At 46.3% G+C, this 18168-nt stretch overlaps 1 protein-coding gene across 3 annotated transcripts in view; it reads left to right on the top strand.

Moving 5' to 3' along the window:
• The window catches only part of Cnih3 (cornichon family AMPA receptor auxiliary protein 3), a 102811-nt gene that overhangs the window by 38909 nt on the left and 45734 nt on the right, over positions 1–18168 (top strand). For 2 of the 3 annotated variants that reach the window (XM_028789320.1, XM_028789318.1), the window contains exons 2-3: positions 10801–10869; positions 14707–14754. In XM_028789320.1, coding sequence (XP_028645153.1) covers positions 10801–10869; positions 14707–14754 — 117 coding nt within the window. The remainder of the gene's footprint in view (positions 1–10800; positions 10870–14706; positions 14755–18168) is intronic. The other variant, XM_028789319.1, reaches the window with a different exon arrangement.

Genomic DNA, 18168 nt, shown 5'->3' with positions numbered 1-18168 from the left:
TCTCTCTCTCTCTCTCTCTCTCTCTCTCTCTCTCTCTCTCTCTCTCTCTCTCTCTCTCCCTCCTCCTCTCTGTATGTATGTGTGTGTTTTCGTGTGTATATGCGTGCATGTGTGGGTGGGCATGGGAACACATGGAAACATTCTAAGTGGGTCCTTATGGATGGCAAGTACTTCAGAATGGCAAGCACTTTTCTGGCCCAGCCATCTCTCTAGCCCCCATCATTTCTTTTGCTCCTCACAGTGGCCCTGAGGTAGGAACTATTATTGTCTTTTCTTTATATTTGAGGTAACTAAGGTTTGGGAAGGTTAATAAAACTTGCCTGCAGTCACACAAATGAGGCAGAGATTGAATCCCAGCAGGGACCCTGTGACTCATACAGCATGCAGAGCTCCCTGTAGGGTTGTCCCTCAGTGTGGACACAGTGGGAGTCCGTGCCCACTTCTAGCAGAGCCCTCCTTTCTGTGCTCTGTGCTGTAGGCTAGGCCTCCTCACCACACTCCCTGCAGCCAGTTGAGGCAGGAACATTAATCTTCCAGTCTGGGGAGGTAGAGTATGTTCAAGGTCATGGAGCTGGTGATGGGCAGGTGGGGACTTAAGGTGCCTGCAAAGATGGAAGATGGGGACTAAGGGTAGCTCTGCTTGTAACATGAGAGGCATATGGGCGGTGTGTCTGAGAGGACAGGAGATGAGGGACCGTAGGGTAATTGTGGCTGAGTCAGCCTTCTTTAGCTGTGATAAAGTGCCAAGCGTGATTGGCTTAAAGTAGGGGAACTTCTGACTCACAGTTTGGAAGTTTCAGTTTGTGGTCAGTTCTTCCCTGTTTTGGGACCTGCGATGCTTGCCTAGAGGGAAAGAGAAAGAAGAGAGATAGGGCAGGAGGGGGGGAGGGGGTGGGGTGGGGTAGGGGGTGGGAATGGGGAGGAGAGTCCCATCGATATGCCTTTCAAGGCCCTGTCCTAATGATGTACCTTCCTCTCACGAGGCCACACCTCCTAATGATGTAACTTCCTCCCACGAGGTCACACTTCCTAATGATGTAACTTCCTTCCACGAGGTCACACCTCCTCAAAGTTCTACCACATAGCGCCACAGGCTGATGATGAAGTCTTTAACATATAGGTGTTTGGGTTCATTTAAGATCTATACAATTGTGGTAGCATAAAGAGATCAGAGGATGATGGGACTGAATGTGGGGTATTGGTGGTGGAGGCTCAGATATACAGGAGCAGCAGACCGAAGGGTGGGTTCCATTTTATTGATAATCATTGGCTCACTCCTACCTAGTTCATGTGGCTCTGCCCCTTTGGCTCTACCCCTTTATACTCTGCTATGGAATTGGCCTGGTCCCATCTTCTTGGCATGCCGTTGCACAGGGATCCCTGTTAATGACAAGGGTGGCTGCTGCACTGTGACATTAATAAGCTGTCCCATGTGAGCTGTGTGGGAGATGAACCTGTTGATTCTGCTTCTCCAAAGGGCCCCACTAGATGAGATTGGTGGAGTTAGGACATGACTGAATTTTCTGTGTTGACTTTAAAGTGCTTTCCTGGGTCTCATTTGCTCCTGGTCACATAAAGTTAAGCAGGTACATTGTTTGGGATTCCTTAGATGGCAGAAGTGCTGGTGCCAAGTCTGCTGGGTCATGCCTCATGTTGGTATTGATGGGTGTACTGTGAAGTGTTCCTTATTCTATCTCATAAAGGAAAGTGAAAACTTTCCACTGGCAAAAACCAAAGATGACTAAGGGAGAGGGTGAGTCCTGGACTCCATATCTGCCCCTTTGTTGGGTGGCCCTGGGCATTCCAAGCATGACTACCCAGTGACAACATTATGAGCGATGACCACTTTGATATGCTTCATGGTCCTCTATGGCTGAGTAAGGACTGAGGTAAATGCTTGGTACTGCATAGAGCCCCAAAACAACTGTCTGAGTCTGGAACCAGTGCTCCATCCTTCCCAGGAGTGCATGAGACACTTTCCCAGAGCAGCTTAGAATTAGCAAGGGAAGAGATGGTAGTACTTAAGCTGCACTCACAGGCTCTCTGTATCCCAACCAATCAAAATGCTCCTGTAGCCTGCCTTCTTTCCAAATGTTGGAACTCTTGGCGCTAACAGGACCCCAAAGCTTAGGATTCCTCTGAAGGCATTCCTTCTACTGGAACAAGACCTAGAGAGGAAGTGAGGCAGTGTGTTCTGTGTCTGAACAGTCTTCCATGCACAGGTTTGGGGACTTACAGGAGGAAGCTACTTCTCTGGAGAAGTGTTTGTTTGGGGTCAGAAATGGTCTGACCCGCATTCTCAGGTGGTGCCCACAGCCATTTTTCCCAGACTCAGAGTCAGATTGCAGGTGCAGTGCTTTCGGTATTTTGAAAACAGGTGTATTAGTTCCCTGGTGCTGCCTAACAGTATTCTATCCTTACGCACTAGGTAGATTATGACACTAGGGCTTACTCTCCATTCTGAAAGCTTAATGCATGAAGACAAGGCAGGGCAGGGCCACAGCACTAGAGGACACTTCTTGGCTAGTGGCAACTCCTCACAGTTTTTGATGTCCCTTGGCTGACAGCTGTGCCACTCTAAAGACTATCTCTGTCTTTTATGTCATATAATTGGCCTTCTTGGTGTGTCTAGTTCTGTCTCTCATAAGGACTCTCTTAGTAGACTTAGGGCCCCTGCTCTAGTATGATTTCAACTTTTCTAATTAAATCTGTAATGACACCAAGTAAGGTCAAGTAAGGTTCCAAGTGGACATGAAGCTTTGGGGTCAGTATTTAGTCTATAACAAGAAGAAACCAAGTGTATGTTCTTGATGGTCACGATGCACCAGGACTCTGTACATAGAACTCAATTTCTCTAGGCCAGTGGTTCTCAACCTGCGGGTTGCACAACCCCTTTGGGAGTTGAATGATCCTTCCACAGGGTCACCTAAGACCATTGGAAAATACAGCTACTTACATTATGATTCATAACAGTAGCAAAATTAAACTCATGAGGTAGCAATGAAAACAGGTTTATGGCTGGGGGTCATGGTAACCTGAGGACCTGTATTAAAGGGTCTCAGCATTAAGAAGGTTGAGAACCACTGGTCCAGACTGCGTTTCTAAGAGGCATAAGATCTAAGCTCATGTGTCAGAACTCTTTGGATGTTGTCTCCCAGTGTCCAGCTGCCCTCCAAGGTAGTTAGCCCAAACTTGTGCTCTGGTTTCTTGACTCTGACTTGGGGGATTCTCAATGTATTTTCCATGTGGTCTCATACTCCCCAGCATCCACCGCTGGCTGTACAACTTCATGTCTGTTCATGTGTCTTCAACACCCCCCCACCCCGTGGAGTTCTGTTTGTGCAATCTTTGTCAGAATGAGGCAGTGTGAGCAGCAAATGCATCCAGCCCTGAAAGTCACCTGTGAGCAACATCCCACACTGGTCCATGTGAAGTCTGCAGTTAGGCCCCTTCCTGCGTTGTCTCTGCACCAAGCTTTGTTTTTGACTTGTCTTACCTCAGCCTGTCTCATTCCCTGCTGGCCCTTCTTTGTCTCCCACCTGACGAGCCTTATCCTCCTTACAGCAGAGCTTATTTTTCTGGAATTTTCTTCTTCCACTGTGCAGGTCAGTCTTCATTGTCAACTTGACAAAACCCAGAGTCTTTAAAAGTTTTTTTTTTAATATTTATTTATTTTTATTTTATGTCTATGGATGTTTTGCCTGCATATATGTCTGTGTACCACATGTATGCTGGTGCCTGTGGGGGCTAGAAGAGGGCATTGGATACCCTGGATATGGAGTTGCAGACATTTGTGAGCCACCACATGTGTGCTGAGAATCAAATCTGGGTTTTCTGGAAGAGCAATATGTGTTCTTAATGGCTGAGCCATCCCTTCAGGCCATAACCTAGAGTCTTATGAGGAGTTATCTGGATCAGGTTGGCCTGTGGTCATGTCTTTGAGGTATTATCTTAATTGTTAATTGATGTGGGAAGACCCTGCCCATTATAGGTGGCACCATCCCCTAGGCAGGAGGTCCAGAACTACATTAAGAGAGGAAAAAGCTACATAAGCAACAAGGATCCACGTGTTTGTTCTTTCTCTGCTCTTGACTGAGGACACAAGCTTTAAGTTTCTGCCTTGAATTTCTTACAACAATGGATTGTAAGCTGGCATTGTGAGCCAAATAAACTCTTTCATTGTTTATGGTATCCTTTTGTTGGATAATACACACACACACACACACACACACACACACACACACACACACACACACATAGAGAGCAACAGAAGTGAAAGCGTATCTCCAGTTCTTTCCTTGACTAGCTTCCTAGTTGCTTAAATCTTTCTTGGCATAGTGATGCTTCCTCAGAGAGACCCTCCCCTCCTTGACCACCCACCCCACTTTAATTTCCTCATACCAACTGTTTCATCGTTGTCACCACACCTACCATTTTCTGATATCTTCTTATCTATTTATTATCTCCTTGCTCCTGATCATAATCTTGGTGGTGACAAAGGACTTCTTCCTCAGTGCTGTTTCTCAGAGCTTAAGAATGCTGCTGGAGAATCCTGGGCATCCAATCAAGATATATATATTTTTCCATCTTCACTAGCTCAACTTTCTTTTACCCTTTCAAGTCACAGAGTGGGCACAGCACACCGGGTAGAGTACTGGCTGGCTGAGCCTCAGATCTAGGCATGTGCTGGCTGTGTCTCACTCATCCTGTGATGCAAAGAATGTCATTCAGATTCTCCCTGGGCCTCTGCTTCCTGTATTATGTCCCAGAGGTAGTTCTTGTTATATTCAGTTTTCCTGCAGAATAAACTACATCAGTCAGGTAAGACAGTATGAATGTAAGACAGGGTAGCTTCAACCAAACTAAGGGACACCACAGCAAACACAGGGAAGAGAAGATGCCACAGAGACTCATCTTCCAGATGCTAACTCTGATGGGCAGCATGAGAACTCATCAGCAGATGTCCATCACTTCTCCATCTTCTAGCAAGATTTTGTGGTAGTACACCATTACTGTGTTTAGCAGATTATCTCTTTCAGAAGGCATATTCTGGAACAATTGTGTTTCCCTACCTCTCAAGCTGATTCTGGGATGCCTGAATCATGATGCTTAGGCTGGACTGGTTGGAGGACAACTTGACTTAGGGCAAACACAAACAGTAACTGCTGCTGCTGTGGTTTCTGGGGAGGCTCCACACACAGGCTTCATTTGGCCACCATCTTTGTTCTATAGCCACCTGTGTGTTGGGGGCACTTGGAGAAGAGTGAGCCTGCCTAGGGGTGATGGGACTGGGGTCCAACACTGCAGAAAAAGCTTCCAGTGTCAGTGTAGTGCCCTCTCCCTTCTCTATGGTTGCCCTGAACTGCAGCTCCTCCTCCTCCTCCTCCTCCTCCCCCTCCTCCTCCTCCTTCTCCTCCTCCTTCTCCTCCTCCTCTTCTTCTTTTTAAAGGAACAATCGTATATTGGGGGAGGGTGCATCAATCCTTCTTGGCCACCTCCTTCCTCATGGCTGCCAGCACGTTGCTCAGCTCCTCCCACTTTCTCTTGGTGTGGATGTGCATATCCACTCATTTATTGATGATCTTGTGTGTTCGCCTGTCCTTGGACACTTTGAGTAACTCATGGCACTCTGCTCATAGAGTGTGAAGCCGCACACCTCCCATATCATGTCCCTCATTAACTTGGTATGTTTGGCGAGGCGCCCAGTGCAGGCTGTCTTGGCTTGCTGACATTCTTCGTCACTTTGTAGCTCTTGCTGAGGCCCATGGCCAGGACAACGCTATGATTCTTCTATAGCGCCCAGCAAAGAGCTGTACCAGGTCCCAACATCTATGCCTCTTTCCTTCCCTCATCAGTAGCTCCCGAGAGGCCTCTGTTTTCCTACCCCAGAGCCACACTGCAGGGTCCAGTCTCAGAGGGTCCTATATACCTAGGCCATCTTGGATCTTGGGCACTCATTTCTTGTCTCTCTTCCTACTTTTCTGCTGCTGCCCTTTTTGCCTTTTCTTGTACTCACTCATATGTATGGTGAGGGAAAAAAAGTGGGGGTGGGTGGCGGCTGGGTAGTCACAATCCAAGTTGGCTTGAACAGACTGGATTTAACAACTTGGATGAAACAGGACAGTTCCTTGAAGCAGTAAGCACACAGAACTCATGTAATAGGAGCGAGACAGCAGAGTAATACTAAATCTATTTTTGAAATTAAACTTGAGATGCAAATTTCCCCACAGAGAAAAGTTCAGGTTTAGAAAAAATATATACATAGATGAAGAAAGTCTCTGTGTCCTCGAGGGCTTTTAGATCCATGAGAGTTCTTGGGACCAGGAGCAAAAATGGGGTACATAAAAGAATATTTGCCAAGTGTCACAATACAAGCTTTTGCTCTGATCATTTAAGGTCAGCCTGGGCAGCATGGCAAAATCCTGTCTTAAATTTTTTAAAAAGGAAAGGAAAAAATGGGCTAGAGATGGATCTTAGTAATAGATTTTTTGCTTAGCATGCATGAGCCCCTGGGCTCAACCCTAGCACTGTAAAGAAACCATCAATATGACAACTGATTCTTATTTTATTTTTTACAAAAGGGGAAAATGATTTAAATACACACTTCATCAAAGAACATACACAGATGGCCACTAAGCCCATGAAAAGATTCCCAGTGTCATTACTCACTGGAGAAATGCAAATTGAAACTCCAGTAGCTTCATCCTATTCATACCTATTGAAATGGCTAAGCAAAGACAAACATAATAACTTTTGACTTAGATATGGCATGCCTGGAATTCTCATGTGGTGTTGCTACAATGTTACAGGTCCTTTGAAAAAGTTTACCAGTTTCTTACAAACCTGGACATACACTTTATCAAGTCTCTCCTCATCACTCAGGGAAGATAGACGCCTCTAACACAAATGTTCACACCGACTATAGTTACAGTTGTCAAAATCTAGGAGCAACCCAAGCATCCTCCCACAGGTGAACTGGAGAGATGAACTTCAGTGTCTCTTTAGAACTGAGTACAGCTCAGCAGCAAAAAGGAACATGTTACTGATACTGATATGAGCAACACTGTGACTAATCTTCAACACATTGTCATGTGGAAGGAAGCAGTCTGGAGATCCCATGTGCTTTATGGTTCCATTTCTGTGATGTTTGGACAAAGGTAAAATTTTAGGGACGAGGAAGACATCAGTGAATGCCAGGCAGGAAAGCAAGGTTAGGGATGGGAGAAAAACTAACGCAGAGTCAAGAGGTGGGGATGGGGAAGCAATAGAAACCATTTATTACCAGCACAGCATGTTGGCAGGACTATGTGTTTGTTGGAATTTAAGGATTTTTCACTAAAAGAGTAAAGTTTACAATATTAAAATTAAAAAAATGAATGTGAGGTTTGGTGTGACCTTATCGTCAGGTCAGGAGTTCAAGTTTATCTAGTACTGTTTGGTATTGGGCTATATGGTTCAGTGGAGTACTGGGGCACACATAGGCTCAAGTGTGCTTAACTGACTATAGCCATTTGTCTAGCCCCTTGAATCACAGCAGCATCCTGTGCCTCTCACACTCATAGGGTTTGGAGATGATCATGTCCACGGTCCTGCTTTGAGTCTATAGAGAGGGATACTGATGTAGATGCTGAGGACGTTACATTTATCAGATACACAGGTGGCAGACAGGTTATGTCTCAGAAGACTGGATGATTAACTGGCCAATTAAGAAAGAATGAATAGGGACAAAGTCACTGCAAGCTCTCAGGTTCCCAAAGCCGACAAGACTCATGTAGAATGAGGGGGACTGAGTTTGACTGGAGCCCATGGAAAAGATCCAGAATTGACACAGCCAAGATGCGTTCTCAGAGGCTTGGGGAGCAGAGATGGTAATGATGCTCTTGCTCTGTGCTAACCAGCCTTATCTTGGATAGCATTCAGTTCTGACTGACGTGTTTTAGGGTGGACACATCCAGTCAGCTGTACCAGTAAATGATAACTAGGATGACCAGGTGACCCAGCACTGGTTTGTGCAAACAATGATTGGAGAGATTCAGCTTAGGGAATAGAGATGTGCTAGGGTCAGAGATCACAATAGTGATGATATCTAATGGGCTTCCTGTGGAGGAGATCAGGTCCACTGTATATGTCTTTATTGCAGCACTGTCCTATAGAGATTTCTCCATGAATTGAACAGTTTTATACGTGAGTTATTTAATAGATAACAGACTTAAGTCTCTCTCTCTCTCTCTCTCTCTCTCTCTCTCTCTCTCTCTGTATGTGTGTGTAGATGCACATGATCACATGTGTAGATATATCTGTGTCTGCATGTACCAGGTATCTTTTTTAGTTGCTCTCTATTTCACTTTATGAGAAAGAGCCCTTACTGAACGGGGAGCCCACAGATTTGTACAGTCTTGTTGGCTAGCAAGCCTCAGGGCTTCCTCCTGTTTTACCTTCTCAGTTCTGGCTTTATCATGTTTCCCAGCTGTTACAGGGGTGCTGGGGGTCAAATTTAGGTCCCCCATGCTTGTATGGTGAACACTTTACACCTGAGCTGTCTCCTTAGACCTCTGTTTTTTTTTAACAGTTAATCTATGACTACAGATTGAATTTTGAACAGTACAATTTTAACGGAAATATTAGCCTTATGTGATCAGTGGTTGCTGTATGGGATATCAACCCTGTAGAGGACAAATACAAGAATAGACTAGAGATCAGCTATTTTCTCTAAAATACATGTTAGTGGATGTATTTGTCTCACTCCTGCCTCCGAGTCTTCAGAAGCAGTATACAAAAAGAGGAGTGAACAGGAACCAGTGAAACTCTACCCACGGACACCAAGATTTGAAGTTAGCATTTTTTGCATGTTGCAAAAACATTATTTTCCTTTGGATATTTTTCAACTCTTTAAAAAATATGAGATTTGCTCTAAGCCCACGGGTTATAAAAGAGTAGGTGGCAGGCTGGCCTGGCCTGCAGCCATAGTTCACTGCACTGACCTTGACTGTGGGTGGGTGCTTTAGGGAGAGACAGACGTCAGTTCACTGAAGATGATGCTCAGCTTGAGAGAACCAGCAGCAAAATGATTGTCCTGGCTAGATGACCAACTGTCCATCAAAGGTGGTGTGGTAGTGTCCTCTTAGAACAAGCTATGCTGGTGCATGATTGTCCTGGCTAGATGACCAACTGTCCATCAAAGGTGGTGTGGTAGTGTCCTCTTAGAACAAGCTATGCTGGTGCATCATCTAAATCTGTGGACATGTTAGTTTATGATCAGTAGTCATACTTCCCTTATTGTGACAAAACACTTGAGGCGAACAACATATAAGGAGGAAAGGTTTGTGTCACCGCATGGTGTTCTCAAATGCTTCAGCCCATGATTTCTTGGCCTCGTTATTTTTAGCCTGTGGTCAGAAGAGCATCATGGAAGAGAGCCATGTGACAGAGGAGGCCTGTTCACCCGTTCACTGCAAAGTGATCAGGAAGGAAAACAAAACAAAACAACCTAATCAAACCCAAAAGATCTAGCTCCACTATGCCCCAGCTCTTTAAGGTCTTTACTACCCAGTATGGCAATGGTTGGGATAGAGCTCAGCTGGGGGAGTGCTTGCCTAGCATGGAGCTCTGAGTTACTCTGTGAATGGACTGTGGTAGTACATGTCTAGAAAGCTCAGCATTTAGAAGATGGAGGCAGAAGAATCAGAAGTTCAAGGTCATCTTCAGGTATATAGTAAGTTCAAAGCCAGTCCAAGGATACATGGACCCCGTCTCAAAAACCCAAACAAACAAACAAAAAACCTCCAACCAACTAAAGCACCCACCCACTCAAACAAACACAAACAAACAAACAAACAAACAAACTCAAAACTAAGAATGCCAGGGGCTGGGTACACACGGGCCTTCAGATAACTCTCAAGATCCAAACTATAGCTGTGAAGAGACTTTACTACGGATACCCAAAGCTTCCCTCCAAAAAGAGACGATCCCAGCGTCAAACCCCTCTGTGTCCCGCCACTTAGTCTGCTGTAGCAGATGGGGTGGCCGGATTAGGATGAGGGCTTCTGAGCCTTTACCCTCACTGAGTTTCTTCAGTGGGTGGGACACAACTCATCCTGTAATTGCAGGTGCTCTCCTTCCTATCCTCCTTCTCTGACAAATGGGAAGCCCTAGCTCCCTAGGGAGCTTGGAGTTCATACCCAGAGGAGCCTCTAGAGTCTGCTCTACTAGGCATGGCCTGCCTGGGGCACTGACTTAGGCTTTGGCCATCCAGAGATGTTTCTCGTTGTGACAACTCAGCTACCCGTTCTCTCCCCCCAACCCCCACAGTCACCATCTCTGCAAAATATAAATAAAAATATTGATTAGAGGTTTTACATTTTCATTCCTTTACCAAACTTGGGTCCATCAGATGGTTTCTTTACGTTTTCAAATAGACTGCATAAGGAATAGAAAATATTAAAAGAAGGAAAGGAAGATAGAAAGAAAGAAAGAGAGAGAGAGAGAGGGAGGGAGGGAGGGAGGGAGGGAAGGAAGGAAGGAAGGAAGGAAGGAAGGAAGGAAGGAAGGAAGGAAGGAAGGAAGGAAGGAGAGAGAAAAAAGTTACCTTGGAAGTTTCAACACAAACATCATAGACAGAGCCAATGAACCCGTGTACTCATTGCCAGTTTTGACAGTGGCTGGCTCCTGGCCAGTGTTGTGTGGCCAGCCTTCTCCCTGTCCTTTCCCCCTATAGTGTCTAGGGGCAGAACTACAGGAAGGTTTCGGTGGTTGCACTGACTACATGTACACAGGATCCTGACTGGGTGTGTTCTGTTTCAGATAATCGCCTTTGATGAGTTAAGAACGGATTTCAAGAGTCCCATAGACCAGTGCAATCCTGTTCATGCGGTAAGTAGCAGTGCTGGGGGTGTGCAGGTGATCTCCCCATAAGTCACCCAGCTTGTGAAGGACAGTGGAGATTTTAAAGAGCAGAACACAGAACATACTGCCCAGATCCTGCCTCTATTCCTTGCTGACAGTTGATATCGGAGCCTTCTTGCTGAGGTCAGCTGAGCTATTACAGTATCTTGCCAGTCAAGTATGGTGGTTCCTGTAGCCCAGTGGAGGGATCTGCTGCACTATGGTACTGAGTCCTCAAACCCTGGTGCCAGTGACCTTTGGTTCTTTATCTATGACCATGGACAAAGGTCCTGTGTTGGCCAGCATATCTGTAGGATGTGCAAGTACCACGTATGGACCTCTTGTTCTGTAGGAGGTGGTCAGTGGTTGGGTTTCTCATGGAGGGTAGGTGGATAGATGAAGTGCCAGGTACAGCTTTATCATCTAGTAGGTTTTCATCTCTGGTGCCTTAGGCTTGGGGTCAGCTTGCTGTACAACAGGGAATCTGGCACAGCCTGGTTGATGAGCTCTAGGTTCAGTTTCTGGATGTCTGGTCTAGAACCCAGCTCTACCCATCTCCAAAGCCCATCTCCTGACTTCCAGCTCAAGCTAGTTCTTGAAAAGACCTAGCTTTATGATATCTAACCCCCCCTTTGCCACAGCAGCCTTTGATTCTATAAAGTAGAGCCGAACTATTTCAAAGTCAGTTATAAAGATTAAACTGGGTTAGTTGAAAGTATCCCTAAGAAGCACTTGAAAGCTTAGTGTTTTTCATAAAAGTTGTAATTTTTAAAACCCGTTTTATTCTCCTCTATCAGCCTTACCATCTACCTGTGATAATGTGGCTTTGCCAGGCCTAAATGGTTTTGCCTAGAGGCTCAGCTCTTTCTGGGCACTGAGTTTGACACTAACAGCACACAGCTGTTCATCAGTACCCATAGGTGCGAGTGGCTGGAAGCCAAGCATGTTCACTTCTGAATGCCAGGAGGTCAGGAGCCTGAGCCCCCTCCTCCAGCTTGTCTAGAGATTTTTGGTAGGATTCTCGAGCAGAATGAACTAAAATATATCCAGCCGGTTTCCACCATGCCACATGCCAGTCCATGCCAGGTCTTAGGAACCTGGTGACACCTGGAAATGCTTTTGTGGAGTCTGCTTTTAGCTTATCATGACAAGTCCTTTATTTAAGCATCAGGTTAGGACTTGCTTACCCCCTCCCCCACCCCCACCCCCCCTCTAGAGGGCAAGGGCCGGTGCTTCTGGGAAAAGATGGTGTAGAAGCAGCACTCACTAGGCAGCATCCAGAACTACTTGCTGGAAACAGAAATGGATAGAAGGCTGAGGGCGCAGGCCTCTCCTCACTTCTCTTCCTGAGGTGCTGGGGTGGAGCCCAAGCCTTTGCATACACCTGAGACAGATGCTGTACTGAACTACAGCCAGCTCCACACTCCTCTCTCTCTCTTTTACTTGTAAATTCCTATTACAGCAACATTTCTAATTAGTTTATCGGGTTAATTAAGGAGCTGAATCCTGTGGAGCCCAGATATCTCATGGACAGACCAAAGCACAAGGTGCCCCTGGAGGAGAGGAACTAAAAACAAAACCAGAAAATCCTAAAAGCTGTAATTAGATGAACATATAGACATGGTATGGTTTTCCCTGTTCTCAGGATGTTGCTCCCAGCAGGGGATAAAATGCTTCATCTACGTCATTGAACTGTCTCTCATCCTCTGGTGTCCTCGAAGCCTCCAGAGCCACATCCCAGGTTCTGAGACTTACAAACTTTCTTCACTGGTTGGCGATTCTGGCCCTAGAGGAACTTGGGTCCCAAGAACTTCCTGACTGTGCAATGCATTTCTTAAGGAGGGCATGAGACCCATTTGAAATTTTTTTTTTGCTTTTCTCTCTCTCTCTCTCTCTCTCTCTCTCTCTCTCTCTCTCTCTCTCTCTCTCTCTCTCTTAGTTATGGAGTGAGATCTTTGTGCATGCCAGGGAAGCCCTCTACCACCAACCCATGCTCCGTTTAGAGTTAAGATGCCCTAATACTTCAAGTACTGATGGAATGTTTGGTGGCTTCTTCCAGGGGTGGGAGGGTTCCCTTTCTATCCTCCACCCACCCTGGGTAGTCTCTGTCACAGAGATGGACTGTGTTTTCCTGAAAGGCTCTGGCTTGCTGGACTGTGCGGGTGTCGTGTGTCGCATGTGCATCTGCATGAACTCTGTCACATGTGTGACTTGTCTTCCCTGGCCCGTGGATACTAACTCATCCTGATGGTGCTTCTTCCTCTGGGCTTCTGGGCTGCACAGAGATCACCATATTTATAATTCAATTAGAGAAACTGAAGTGTCCCAGCCACCTGTCCCCCACTGGTCTACAAGGAAACTCATTACCATTAAGTCGACAGCAAATCACTTCAGTAATGAAGCACCAGAGATGCCACAGCTGTGTTCAGCATGGCTTGGAAATCTTGACAGTTATAGCAGCGAGAGGAAGCAGAAGCATCTAATGTCTGCCGTGGGCAGCATCCTCTGTCTGGCTTCCTAACATCGTCCCCTGGAAATGTGCCAGTCCTTGGAGACAGATGGACTTCTAGAAAAGTTCTAGCCCAGGGCGCGATTGGGAGCTGAATCCACAGAGGGTTTGCTTTCTCCAAGTACACCCACATGGAAAAGGCAAAGCAAGACAGTAACCATTACTGAGGAGACAAGCGTGCTGCTCCTTAAGATCTGGGGAGGTGTCAGGCCTGAGACACCCAGTGAGCACAGGGTGGTCACTCTGCAGCCAGGCCACCTGCTGTGTGTTCATGGAAACGTCGACTATAGGAAGATGAATCCTCAATGGGGAAGGAGAGTGTGTGCTTTGCCAGGAGTGTTTTTTTTTTAAAGAAATAGGTGCACTATGTGTGTACATGCTTATGTGTGCGCGCACGTGTGCACATCAACCAGAGGTTGACGCCATGTGTTTTCGTCAACTGTTCTGCACATGTTTTGTTTGTTTCTTTTTCTTTTTTAAGGCTGGTTCTCTTGCATGACTGGAAAGATGGTTCAGTGGTTACAATCGTACTGCTCTCACAGAGGACCCAGGTTTGGTTCCTAGCACCCACATAGGTTGTAACTCTAGCTACAGGGCATCTGCCCTCTGCTGGGCTCTGTGCATACCTGCATCCATGTATGCACACCCATACTTGGACATACACTTATATACATAATTAAAATCACTATCATCATGATAAAAGGCAGGGTCTTTCACTGAAGTCTTAGATTTGCCTAGACTGGCTGGTAAGCAAGCCCCAGGCATCCTCCTGCCTCTTTGTCCCCAGTACTCATATTACTGGTAAATGTCAGCACTCCAGGCTCATTATATAAGTTCTAGGATCTAGTCTCAGGTCCTCTTGCCTGCAATGGCAAACACTTTACCCCCTGAGTCATCTCCCCAGCCTGCTAGGGGAGTTCTCTCAAGGGTGAATGTCTACCAGGCATGGTAGTTCATGCCTGTAAGACCTCCTTGCAGAGGCTAACACAGGAGGGGTGTCATGAGTTTGAGACCAACCTAGGATACACAATGACAACCTGGGATACACAGCTAGCCTGTGCTACAGAGTAGTACCCTCTCTCTAAAGAAACAACAACAACAGCAACAACTATAATACAAGAGCAAAAAGCAAGTGGCCCAGAGGAGGTAAACTTGAGGCGTTCAGACTGGGAAAGCCACTGAGTGGGCGCTCCTGGCACATGCCCAGGCTGGATCTCTGGTGGGCTCTGCTTCCTCTGCTGGGGTAGCTTATATGCTTCTCATACTCCCAGACCACCCTTAACCTCCTATTTCCTTTCTTTCCTGTGCATCCCCAGAGGGAGCGGCTGAGGAACATCGAGCGCATCTGCTTCCTTCTGAGAAAGGTCAGAGGGGTCCCCCAGGTGGACGGAGAAAGGGTCACAGAGGAAGGGGTTATCAGGTGAATGGCAGCAGGGAGGGCAAGGTGAGAACAGGCCTTGGTTCTTTGGAAACCTTCAGAGGTAAGAGGAGCTAATTGCAGGAGGTGGCTTTCAGTCAAGTGTCAGCAAGACATTGGGTATGTTCAAGGGCTCTCTGATTGGAGTTGTAGGGTTTCTCTTTTCAGTATGTTGATGATTGGCATTACAGTTCCTGCCTCCTCCCAGTCTCTGTTCCTGTCTGTGCTGGGCTCAGGATTTTAATAAAACCTCCTGGTGGAAGGAAGGTTTTAACTAAATGCTGGGTGTCTTGAGGGTTGAGCTTGTCACTCAACCTTGCAGTTTGGCCATTTGGCAGGATTGCCGGGTATGTTGGAGGGATGGAACGGGTGGGCGGGGGGGGGCAGGGGCTGTTAAAGTGGGGATCAGACCACAGCTGCCCTAAAGCTCCTTCTAGGAACACAAAGGTGTGCATGCCACTCTCGGTGGGCATTTGACACTGTCTGTTCAGACTCTATTCTCCCATCAGGAAACAGAGTCAGCAAAGCTTGGAGAACAGACTCATGGGTGAAACAAGCAAGGTGCGCAGCCTTGAGCGGGTGACTATCCCTGACCTCAGTACAGAGTGGAGGGTGCAGGCCACAGGAAACTGACCTCAGTACAGAGTGGAGGGTGCAGGCCACAGGAAACTGACCTCAGTACAGAGTGGAGGGTGCAGGCCACAGGAAACTGACCTCAGTACAGAGTGGAGGGTGTAGGCCACAGGAAACTGACCTCAGTACAGAGTGGAGGGTGCAGGTCACAGGAAACTGACCTCAGTACAGAGTGGAGGGTGCAGGCCATAGGAAACTGACCTCAGTACAGAGTGGAGGCCACAGGCTACAGGGAAGCCATCTGCTGCCCAAATACAGCCTTTTGCAAAACCCAGCACCCCACAACACTGTCAGAAAGCAGATAGTTTTATGAAGTTTTGAAGTTCTCTTCTGTATTTCACTGGAGAGAGTCTGATCTAGAAGCCAATCATTTCTCTAGCTAATTACTTGCCCCTTTAATGGTTTCTGAGAAACCCTGTGTGTCAGAATTCCAGATCTTACTTGTCTCAGCGGGGGTGCATGCTCAGATAAGAACATGCATTCAATGATATTAGTGATCCAAGGAATAACGGATAATTTAGAAAATAGCATATAATTTGCATCAAGATATGCAAATTACTTTGTAGATACTATCACAGACACCATTAGCACACTTCTGTCATCAATTCCATATCTCTGGTTTGTTCTTTAAGATGATGCCATAGGCCAGAGCAAGACAAAAATCAAACTGTTGTTTCTCAGACTCCAAGCTGCTGCCCTCTCATCCTGAGCATATCACGCTGTGCTCTCTGGCAGGTGATCATCCATACTCATGACTCTTAGCCTTAATCTGCCTTATATTGCCTGACCACAGACTAGTCACAGGAGGAAATGGCTGACTATTGCCCCTGTAAAGATCCCACTGCCTACAGTCTTAAAGCCCTAGGATTTTCCAAGGTCAGAGGGAGGATGTGAAGTAAACTGTACAGGAATTAGCTTTGACATATGCAATTTTGCATGTGGTTTGCATATGCCCCTCTAAGCAGTAGACTTGCTGTGTTAAAGCAATGTTTTAATCAGGAACTATTATTGTATTTCAAGTGCCTTTCCCCTTCCTCCTTCCTTTCTGGCTGCTGCTTCGGATGCTAGTTAGACACAATTGCTGTCCACTGTGCTGAACAACATGAGGGAAGACAGACCAGGAGAGACATCAGAGGGCACAGACACTGAGCTGAAGGCCTCAGGCACAGTAGCTGTGTGATACCATTCCCTGTAGCCTCACACCTCCCTGGCTCTGCAGAGTGGCCAGCACTGCAGAGCTAACAAGGCAGAGACCAGTCAAGTAGGCACTTTATTCCTTTATTCCTTCCAGGTGTCTCCCTCCTGCTCTAGACTCTTGCCACAAGGCTGACTTCCAGTTTAAGACACTACAATCTGTTCTTTGTCTCTGGGTCTGGCTGCCCTGGGTACCCAAGACCATTTTCATTGATGTCAGTTGAACATGATTTTTTTTTTAAACATGATTTCTTTTTGAGCATAATTTTGAGTTGTTGAGACTTCTGCATCTGGCCATTTGGCACTTGCTATGGCTCACATGTTCTTTAGTTTAATGTGGTAACTCTATAGGCTATTCTGAAGGATGTGCTTAGGTGTACTACCCATGAGGTCTGTCTCTGCTATGGGAAGGGCAGCTCTGGAAGGTTATGATGTTGAGCTGATCATCAGATGCAGTTACAGTGAGTTAAACACAGACTGTAAGATGCTTGCTTTGTGTTTATCATGTGAATAAACAATGGCTATTTTTGTCCTTCTTGTTAAGAGCACTGCCTTAGTCTTCATTTTGGGGGTGCCCGGACAGTACCAAATATACTACAGTATATTTGCCCTCACCCCTTAAGTACGGCATTTACTTATTTATTTATTTGTTTGTTTGTTTATTTTATCTGTCTTTTTCGTGACAGGGTCTCATGTAGGCTGGTCTTGAACTCATGATATAGCAAAGGCTGGCCTTGAGCTCCTCATCCTCCTGCCTTTATATTGCTAGTGCTGTGATTGCAGGTATGTGCCACCATGCCCAGCTTGCCTGTATTTTAAAATAACTGCTAACCCCTTGTCATACTCATTTTTGACTCAGAAGACTTTAACTCTGTGGTCCCACTCATTCCCTCCGTGTTCATATTGTCATGCTCTCCGAAGTTGGCATTTAGCTCCACACCCGATGTCTGCTCCCAGCCAATTCCAGGTTCTTTAGGAACTGTGGTTGTCTTAGTCACTGCTCTGTTGTTGTAAAGAGACACCATGACCAAGACGACTCTTATGAAAGAAAACATTTCACTGGATGCTTGCTTACAGTTTCAAGGTTTAGTTTATCATTATCAAGGCAGGGAGCATGGCAACGTGCAGCCAGATACTAAAGCTGTAGTTGAGAGATGCAGCCTGATCTGTAGGCAGAGGAAGAGAGCCAAAGTCCACCCCAGTGACACACTTCCTCCAACAGGGCCACATCTACTCCAACAAAACCACCCCTAATCTTTACAAATAGTACCACTTCCTGGTGTCTAAGCTTTCAAACATAGGACCCTGTAAAGGGGGCGAGGGCGGGAGGGGGCATTCTTATTCAAACTACCACAGTAGTCAAGTCAGCAAACATCCACTTTCTAATCCTGCCTTTGTGTGACCTGTAGGGTGTGGCTCAGGATGGCTCTTTTCAAGAGGGTAACGCTGGCAAGAGAGGCAAATGCTCTACCATTGAGCTGCATCCTCAGACCTCAGGGTGAGAAAACAATAAGAATTCATCCTCATGGCATTA

Source organism: Grammomys surdaster, unplaced genomic scaffold (assembly GCF_004785775.1).
Source record: "Grammomys surdaster isolate TR1022 unplaced genomic scaffold, NIH_TR_1.0 125808, whole genome shotgun sequence".
In the NCBI taxonomy this organism is placed as follows: domain Eukaryota; kingdom Metazoa; phylum Chordata; class Mammalia; order Rodentia; family Muridae; genus Grammomys; species Grammomys surdaster.
Note: the sequence above shows the minus strand (reverse complement) of the source record. Positions and strands in the feature narration are given on the sequence as shown.